The sequence below is a fragment of the Belonocnema kinseyi genome, chromosome 6, assembly GCF_010883055.1.
Source record: "Belonocnema kinseyi isolate 2016_QV_RU_SX_M_011 chromosome 6, B_treatae_v1, whole genome shotgun sequence".
Classification (NCBI taxonomy): domain Eukaryota; kingdom Metazoa; phylum Arthropoda; class Insecta; order Hymenoptera; family Cynipidae; genus Belonocnema; species Belonocnema kinseyi.
Window position 1 is genome coordinate 8,507,890 of NC_046662.1, and position 10,430 is coordinate 8,518,319.

A 10,430-nucleotide genomic window follows, 5' to 3' on the forward strand; every position below is an offset into this window, starting at 1 on the left:
AATGTTGAGGTTCAGAAAAAAGATGAAATAATTTTCAGTGAAGTTCCTACCAAAATGCAATACCTAAACGTACTTTATTGTACTCTAATACATTTCCCAAAGATTCAGCTCGATATTTTATTTATAAAAAAAGTTCTTAGGTTCAAAAAAACATTCAGTGAACTGAAAAACTGTCGTCGGTAATATAGGTATTTAGCTGTGTCACATGCCCTTAATTTATCCAATTTTCAAGCGTCTCCCAATATAATAATCTGTTTTCAGAATTTTATGAAAGAGTTGTGGCTTTTAAATCTAAGGGGAAAAAAGTGCTAGTAGCAATCGGTGGATGGAACGACTCCCAGGGAGATAAGTACAGTCGGCTGGTAAATTCAGCAGATTCTAGAAAGAGATTTATCACACATGTAGTGCAATTCATTGAGAAATACAACTTTGATGGGTTGGATTTAGACTGGGAGTATCCAGTCTGCTGGCAGGTTGATTGTACGAAAGGTCCTGCATCCGATAAAGAAGGATTTACAAATTTAGTCAAAGAATTGAGCGCAGAATTTAAACCCAAAGGGCTCCTTTTATCGACTGCAGTATCCCCCAGTAAACGAATCATAAACGAAGGATACGACGTTGCAGAAATAGCCAAATATTTCGACTGGATTTCTGTTATGACTTATGACTTTCATGGTCAGTGGGACAAAAAAACTGGTCACGTAGCACCACTTTATGAGCTACCTGACGACTGGGAACCTACTTTTAACGCTGTAAGTGGATAAATAAGCCTTTAAACAATTTTCTTATGATTAATTAAAATTTAAAACATTTAAATGAGATTAAAATCCAATTTTAAAAATTCTATTTATCGTCGAATAATCAAGTTAATGTGCAGAATTTATGAAAATCTCGGAATTTATTTTAATTAATAGAAAATTGCATTTTTTCCTTAAAAATTTCGGTTTAAAATCTAACTCTTTTTTTTAAAGTTTGTCTTTCTTATTTTAAAGTTCACCTTCTTTAGCAGAAATTAAATCTGTTTTTAATAAAAATGCAACTATTTGGTTAGAAATTAAGCTATTATACTATTTTCTTGAAAAATTAATTATTTCGTAGAAAATTGACTTTTTGTTTAAAATTTATATTTCGGTGTTGAAAAATGAACTGAAATATTTTCTGGATGAAAGTTCCACTCATAAAAAAAAGTTGTTTTTAATTACAAATTCATCTGTTGTAGTACAAAATTAGATTTTCTCAAAACATTCAAATATTATTCCAAATTTTAAAAAATTACCTTGCAATCTTACGAAATTAAAATATTTTGCTTTAAAATCTTCTCAACAATTTTTAGGAATTTTAGAAAATCGTTTTTATGTTTAAAAACCTTTTTCAATTTTCTTTTAAAGTTCACTTTTCAAAATAAAAAATCATTTTAAATTTTCGCACGAATATAAGGAAAATTTGTTATTTTTTTAAATCTTGTTAGACCTTCTAAGTCTTATAATTTCTAAAAATGATTCCAATTTTTTCTGCATTTTTTATTTATTCTGCAAAATTTTTTAAATTGCCTTAAAATCTTTCAGATTCTTCTTTGTCTACTTTTGAAATTTTCTCAAATCTTTTTGAATAATCTCCTAAAATTAATTTTTTTAAATAAAAAATTATTTTAATTTTTCGTAGGAACCAGAAAAAATGTCATTCATATTCGTGAATATTTACAAAATTCTTGAAAAATGTTTACAAATTTTCATGATTTTTTAATCGTTTAAAAACTTTTGAATATCTCTTAAACCTACTCAAATTTTCCTAAAATTACGTAAAATGTAAAAATTGCAAAATTTTGTATTAAAATCTTTCATAGACTTTTTAAAAAGTTTAGGTAATAATTCAAAATGTTTTGTGATCTTTTTTCGATTTTCTCTTACAATTCCTTACAAAACAATCATTTGAAAACTTCCCATCAATTTTAAGAACTTTTTTTCACACCCTGTCAAAATTCAGTTTACCTGAAAAATTTGTAAATCTTAAAAAATTTAGAAAAATGATCTCAAAGTCTTCCATGTTCTTTTAATCCACATTTTAAAATTTTCAAAGCTTAAAATTATTCTTTTAAAATAAAACCGAGACCGTTTCTCCTCAGATCTATATCATAATTATTAAAAAGCTTCTAACTCTTTTATTCTGGATGAAAGTTCCTCTTATAAAAAAGAAAATTTGTTTTTTATTACAAATTCATCTGTTTTAATAAAAAATTGTATTTTTTTTCGATAAAGATGCAACTATTTGGTAGAGAATTTAACAACATTGTCAAAAATTCATCCTTTTTGGTTGAAAACATTCGCCTTTTTACATTGAAAATTCAATTTTTTCGTAGAAACTTTTTTTTTTATTACGAAAATTCAATTTTTGATGTTACTGAGTTAACTGGAATATTTTTTGGATGAAAACTCAACTTTTTTTGTAATAAAAAATTCTTCTACCTCAAAATAAATTTCATATTTTTGATTAAAATGCAACTATTTGCTACAGAATTCAACAATTTTGTTAAAAAGTCATCCTATTTGGTTAAAAATTCGTCTTTTTAGTTTGAAAATTCAATTTTTTTGATAGAAAATTATTTCTTGTTAAAAAAAATTCATAGTTTGCTCGTCAAAACTCGACTAAAATCTTTTTCAACAGAAAATTCAATTTTTTTTTTGAAAATTTATCTTTTTGATTTAAAACTTCATCTGTTATAGAAGAAATTTCATTTTTTGTATGAAAATGCAACTTTTTGGTTAAAAATCGTTCTTCTTTTCTTGATAATTCAACTAATTTGTTTAAAACATTTGGTTGAATCGCTTTGTTAAGAAATCACTTTTTTGTTGAAGATTTATATTTTAAGTTGAAAAGTTATCTCGTTGTTTCAAAGTTTAATTATCTTGTTATAAATTCATCTTTTTTAATTGAAAATTCAACTACCCGGGTCAAAGTTAAACTACATTGTGAATTTTTTTTATTGAATGCTTATGTCTAGTAAAAATTTAACTTTTTAGTGGAAAATACTTCTTTTTTTTAGATTTTATTTTTTAACAGAAAATGAAACTTGTCCATTTTTCAAGATTGATATTTATTAGTTAAAAAGTCGCTGTTTTTTTTATAAAAAATTACTTATTTTATTTGAAATTCCCTTTTTTTTGCGTAAAAATGCATCAGTTTCGTGAAAAATTAATTTTTGTTGAACAGTCATATTTTTTGTTTAAGAATTAAATTTTTATAAAGGAAATTTGTCTTCTAGTTTGAAGGTTCAATAATTTAAATAAACTTTTATTTGTTTTTGAGTAAAAAAATCTTTATTAGTTGAAAATTTGTTTTTTTGGATTGAAAATTCAATTTTTTTGATAGAAAATTATTTCTTGTTAAAAAAAATTCATAGTTTGCTCGTCAAAACTCGACTAAAATCTTTTTCAACAGAAAATTCAACTTTTTTTTTGGAAATTTATCTTTTTGATTTAAAACTTTGGTTGAATCGCTTTGTTAAGAAATCACTTTTTTATTGAAGATTTATATTTTAAGTTGAAAAGTTATCTCGTTGTTTCAAAGTTTAATTATCTTGTTATAAATTTATCTTTTTTAATTTTGAAAATTCAACTAATTAGGTCAAAGTTAAACTACATTGTGAATTTTTTTTATTGAAAGCTTATGTCTGGTTAAAATTTTAACTTTTTAGTGGAAAATACTTCTTTTTTTAGATTTTATTTTTTAACAGAAAATGGAACTTGTCCATTTTTCAAGATTGATATTTTTTAGTTAAAAATAAGCTGTTTTTTGTAAAAAAATTATTTTGTAGTTTGAAATTTCCTTTTTTTTTGCGTAAAAATGCATCAGTTTCGTGTAAAATTAATTTTTTGTTGAACAGTCATATTTTTTTTGTTTAAAAATTGCATTTTTATAAAGAAAATTTGTCTTCTGGTTTGAAGGTTCAATAATTCAGATAAACTTTTATTTCTTTTTGAGTAAAAAATCTTTATTTGTTGGAAATTTGTCTGTTTGGTTTTAAAATTATTTTCTTCTGTTGTATAAATTTAATTCTTTTTTAATTAAAATATAAATCATGAAACTTTTTCGTTGACAATTTGTCTTTTTAGGTTGAATATTCAACTAATATGTTGAAAATTCAAGTATTTTGTTAAAGAGTTATCTTTTAAAGTAGAAAAAACTTTTTTTTTTAAATAAATTAATAAATATGAAAATTTTTATTTTATATATGAAACACTGTAATTCTTCAATATGTCTGAGCTAGAAAATAATTTATATTCAACCGCTGATATAACATGAACAATAAAAATATTGTTAAAAATCATAAATTCTTTTAAATTCTCCTAAATTCTGTCATATTCTCGGTTATATAACCTGAACTTAAATTCCCGGGAATTTAAGAACTCTAAACCAAAGACAACCACCATAAAAATTTGATGGTGGTTGTCAATAGGAACATTTAATATTCCTAATGCTATTTTAAAAAAGACAGACTTTCCTAAAAATGAAAAGAAAACATTTTTTTTTCAAAATAAAAAGAGGAGAGAAAAATGAGAAGGCAACCAACCAAATCCCCTTCATTTTTTTATTTCTTTCGTCTTTTTTATTTTTATTATTACAAATTTTTTTTATTATGATTTGATAACAAGAAAAATAAAAAAGACGAAAGAAATATAAAAGAGATTTAGGAAAGTTTTTATCTTTTTTCAAATTGCATTAGGAATATTTTATGGTGGTTGTCCAAAATTGGTTTTTGAATTCTTGATTTTATTTTCAGGAATTTTTTACATTAAATTAATTAATTAATTCTTGTAATTAATTTTTTTTAGAATTTCTCAATTCATTACTGGATGGAGCAAGGTGCACCTGCGAAGAAATTAGTAATGGGTGCACCACTTTACGGACAATCATTCTCTCTCGCAGAGAGAAGCGAGAGGGGCCTGAATGCACCGACTTATGGAGGTGGAGAAGCTGGCGAAGCTACGAGAGCTAGAGGATTCTTATCTTACTACGAGGTAAATAATTCACTTGATCAAATTTTACAGAAAAATTATGAACAAATTTCAGTATGGCCTAAAATGTTTTAAATTGTGACTTTACAGACGAAAGTCCTCTAAAAACGGCCAAATAGAGAGATTTTTCAGGAAAACAGGAGAATCGATTCTTTTGAATTAAATTAATGCGGGTACTAGATTAAATTTAAATTGAAGCACATTATATTTTCAAAGATTCAAGTAAAATATTTAATTTTAAACAAAACAGATGCTTTTTTATTCAAATAGGTGAATTTTAAATCAAATAATTAAATTTTCAACCAAAAAGAATAATTTTCTCTGAAAAAAAAAGAATTTTCAACAAAATACATGAATTTTCAACTAAAAAAATCTTGAACCAAAAAAGGAATATTAAGTTTTTCAATTTAAAAAATCAGTTTTTTTACCAAAAAATATAATTTTCAACAGAAAAATTAATTGTTTGATTAAAGTATGTATTTTTAACTAAAATAAGTAATTCTAAATTAATCCTTTTTAAATTAAAGCACATTAGATTTTCAAAGATTCAAATGAAGTATTTAATTTTCAACAAAACAGATACATTTTTATCCCAATAGATAAATTTCCAACCAAATAGTTAAATTTTTAAACAAAAAGAATTATTTTCAACCAAGAAAAATTTACTTTGAAAAAAAAAATAATTTTCAACAAAATACATGAATTTTTGATCAAATAGGTTATTTTTCATCTAGAAATTATAAATTTTCAACTAAAAATGAAATAGTTAAAGTTTCAATTGAAAAAATTAATTTTCAACAAAAAATTTAAATTTTCAAAAACAGAAACAAATCTTTAAAAAAAGAGTTTTTAAGACGGTTTTACAACCAAGAATGAAAAATTTAAATTTTCTATTAAACAACATTAATTTTTAACCAAAAAATTACTTTTCTATCAAGAAATCAAAAAGAAATGAATATTCATCTAAAAAATAATCTTAAACCAAACATGGAATAGTAAATTTTTCAGTTTAAAAAATCAATTTTTAACCAAAAAAAATAATTATCAACAAAGAAGTTAAATGTTTGATTAAAAATATGTATTTTTAACTCAAATAATTAATCTTAAATTAATCCAAATTTGAATTGAAGCACATTACATTTTCAAAGATTCAAATGAAGCATTTAATTTTCAAAAAAACAGATGCATTTTTATCCCAAAAGATAAATTTTCAACCAAACAGTTAAATTTTCTCCCAAAAAGATTAATTTTCAACCAAGAAGAATCATTTTCTTTGAAAAAAAAAAGAATTTTCAACAGAAAAGTAAAATTTTCAACCACAGAAATAAATCTTTAAAAAAAGAGTTTTAAGCCGAATTTTCAACCAAGAATTAAAAAGTTCAGTTTTCTATTAAACAAAATTAAATTTTAATTGAAAAAATTACTTTTCTATTAAGAATGACGGATTTTCAAAAAAAGAAATGAATTTTCAACTAAAAAAAAATTTTGAACCAAAAATGCAATATTAAAATTTTCAATTTAAAAAATCAGTTTTTAACAAAAAAAAATATAATCATCAACAAAAAAGTTCAATGTTTGATTAAAAATATGTATTTTAACTGAAATAATTAATCTTAAATTCATTTAAATTTAAATTGAAGCACATTACATTTTTAAAGATTCAAATGAAGCATTTAATTTTCAAAAAAAAGAAACAGGTGCATTTTTATCCCAATTGATAAATTTTCAACCAAATAGTTAAATTTTCAACCAAAAAGATTAATTTTCAACCAAGAAGAATAATTTTCTTTGAAAAAGAAAGAATTTTCAACAAAAAAGTTAAATTTACAACCACAGAAATAAATCTTAAAAAAAAAAGAGTTTTATAAGCCGAATTTTCAACCAAGAATGAAAAGTTTCAGTTTTCTATTAAACAAAATTAATTCTTAATTGAAAAAAATTACTTTTCTATCAAGAAAGACAGATTTTTAAAAAAAGAAATGAATTTTCAACTAAAAAAAAATCTTGAACCAAAAATGGAATAGTAAATTTATTAATTTAAAAAATCAATTTTTAACCAAAAAACATCATTTTTAACAAAAAAGCTAAAGGTTTGATTAAAAATATGGATTTTTAACTAAAATAATTTATCCTAATAAAAAATGGATTTTTAACAAAGTAATTCAACTGTCAAAAAAATAGTTGATTTGCAACCAACAATTGAATAATTTTCAATGAAACAGTTGCATTTTTAACAAAAAAAGGTTACATTTCAACCAAAATAAATGAATTTTAAACCGGTAAAACTTATTTACAACAAAAGAGTTGAATTGATTGGCAGAAAAGTAAAAAAAGAAAAAAAGTTTGAACCAAATTCCTGAATTTTCAAGCCAAAGTCGAATTATTTACAAAGCAGTTGATTTTTTGACCAGAAAGACTTTTCAGTCAAAAAAGAATAAAAGTTTCAACAATTTTTTGAATTTTCAACCCAAAAACACGAATTTTCTAAAAAAAAACAGTTGAATTTTTAAACCAGAAAGACGAACTTTCAACAATAAAGTTAATTTTCAACCAAATAGTTGAATTTTCAAGTAAAAAATAAATTTTTAATCAAAAATGGAATGGTAAAATTTTCAATTTAAACAATTAATTTTCAATGGAACAAAATAACTTTTGACAAAATAGTAAATATTAATTAAAAATATTTATTTTCAACGTTTTTACAAAGTAGTTCAATTTTCAACCAAAAATGGAATAATTATACTCAAATTCCTACCAAAAGCGTTGAATTTTTAAATAATTTAAATCGGAAAACTCATTTTCAAAAAAGGTTGATTTTAGAAGCGAAAATGAATAAATTTTCTACAAAAGTGTTGAATTTTCAACCGGAAAATATAAATTATCAAACAAAAAATATGGATTTTTAACTAAAAATGGACAAACGTGATTTTCAATTTAAAAAAGCTAATTTTTATCTAAAACAAAACTATTTTCAACCAAATTGCTAAATTTTCAAGAAGCAAGTTAAGTTTTCAACCAGAAAATATCAATTTTCAACAAAAAAATTGATCTTCATTCAAGTAGTGGAATTTTTGATCCAAAAGGACGAATTTTCAACAAAATAAATAAATTTTCAAATAAAAAATCAATTTTAAACCAAAAATGAAATAGTTCAATTTTCTGTATAAAAAAATTATGTTGAGATTAAAAAAAAATATTTTTCAACAAAATAGCTACATTTTAATAAAAAAAGATGGACTTTTAATTAAAATGATGAAGAAATGGATTTTGAACAAAGTAGTTCAACTTTCAACAAGATAGTTGAAGTTTCAACTAAAATAGGTTAATTTTCAATCGAACAGTTGCATTTTTTAGCAAAAAAAATCGAATTTCTATCAAGAGATGAATTTTCAAACTGAAAAAACTCATGTTTAACCAATGAGTTCAGTTTACAACCAGAAAAGATTTTTCGGACATGAATAGAAAAATGTCTCAACCAAATTATTAAATTTTCAAGCCAAAAAGATGAATTTTTTATAAAACAGTTGAATTTTCAACCCGAAAAAATCAATTTTCAATCAAATAGTTGATTTTTTAAAACAAAAAACAGAATTTTCAACAAAATTTTTTATTTTGACCCACAAAATATCCATTTTCAACAAAAAAGTTAATTTTCAAACAAATAGTCGAATTTTCTACTAAGAAGATCAACTTTCTATAAAAAAAGTGCATTATTAAAAAAAAAAAATGAATTTTCAACTAAAAAATAAACTTTCAATCAAAAACAGAGTAGTGAAATTTTCAATTTAAATCATTAATTTTCATTCAAACAAACTAATTTTTAACAAAAAAGTCAATATTAATAGAAAATTTTTTTAACAAAGTAGGTCAATTTTCCACGAAGTAGTTTAATTTTCAACCAAAAATGGAATAATTATATTTTTATTTTTATTTCTACCAAAACCCATGAATTTTCAAACTGAAAAAAATCATTTTTAACCAATAAGTTGAGTTTACAACCAGAAAAGACTTTTCAGACATGAAAGAAAAAATGTTTCAATCAAATTAATAAATTTTCAAGTAAAAAGACGAATTTTCAAGAAAGCAATTAAATTTTGAAATACAAAAAATATATTTTCGATAAAAAGTTCATCATTAACCAAGTAGTTGAATTTTCGGCCCAAAAGTACGAAATTTTAACAAAATAAATGAATTTTCAACTAAAAAATACATTTTCAACCAAAGTTGCAATAGCGAAATTTTCTATTTAAAAATTATTTTTCAACCCACATAAAAAAATGCCAACAAAATAGTTACGTTTTTAATCAAAAATATGAACTTTTAACTTGAATTATGAATCTTAATCCAAAAAATGGGTTTTTAGCCAAGTAGTTCAACTTTTACCAAAGTAGTTGAATTTTTTTTAAAAAATAGAATAATTTTCAACAAACAATGAAATAATTATATTTTTATTTAATTTCTACCGAAAGCGATGAATTTTTAAGCTGAAAAAATATTTTTCAATAATGGTTTGAATTTACAGCTAGGAAAGACTTTTCATGAAAAAAGAAAGTTTTAACAAATTTTGAATTTTTAAGTCAAAAAGACGAATTTTCTACAAAGCAGTTGAACTTTCAACCGGAAAATATAAATTTCCAACCAAAAATATGAATTTTCAACAAAAAATTGACTAGTGTAAGTTTCAATAAAAAAAATTAATTGCCATCCAAAAAATCTATTTTTAACCAAATTGTTAAATTTTCAAGAAAAAAATACGATTTTTCAAGAAATCAGTTAAATTTTTAACTAGAAAATTATGTTTTTTTTTACACAAAGTTCATCATCAACCTAGTAATTGAATTTTCGACTCAAAAGTACGAAATTTGAACAAAATAAATTAATTGTTAACTAAGAAAATATATTTTCAAACAAATATTAAATAGTCACATTTTTTATTTAAAAAGTTATTTTTCAACACACATAAAAAAATTCGAACAAAATAGTTACGTTTTTAATCAAAAAGATGGACTTTTAACTAAAATTATGAATCTTAGTCCAAAAAATTAGTTTTTAACAAAGTAGTTCAACAAAGTAGTTGAATTTTCTACCAAAAATGGAATAATTTTCAATCGAATAGTTGCTTTTTTTTACCAAAAATATCGAATTTCTACCAAAAGAGATTAATTTTTAAACCGTAAACCCAAGAATGTGGATTTTCAACTGAATAGTTTAATTTTCTATCAAAATAGTTAGCCTTTCAACCGAAAAAAAATTTCACAAAACAAAATAGTTCAATTTTCAACCAAAAATGGAATAATTTTCAATCGAAAAGTGGCCTTTTTTTAATCAAAAAAGATTACATTTCTACCAAAAGAGATGAATTCTTAAGCCTCGAACCCAAAAATGTGGATTTTCAACCAAATAGTTTAATTTTCTATC

At 22.8% G+C, this 10,430-nt stretch overlaps 2 protein-coding genes across 2 annotated transcripts in view; one reads left to right on the forward strand and one right to left on the reverse strand.

Annotated features, from left to right (window-relative positions):
* The window catches only part of LOC117174590 (probable chitinase 10), a 6,943-nt gene extending 1,856 nt beyond the window's left edge, over positions 1–5,087 (forward strand). Inside the window, exons 2-3 of the mRNA XM_033363821.1 lie at positions 262–752; positions 4,830–5,087. Coding sequence (XP_033219712.1) covers positions 262–752; positions 4,830–5,087 — 749 coding nt within the window. The remainder of the gene's footprint in view (positions 1–261; positions 753–4,829) is intronic.
* Positions 1–10,430, reverse strand: part of LOC117174193 (pigment-dispersing hormone peptides) — a 97,289-nt gene that overhangs the window by 66,183 nt on the left and 20,676 nt on the right. The window lies entirely within an intron of this gene.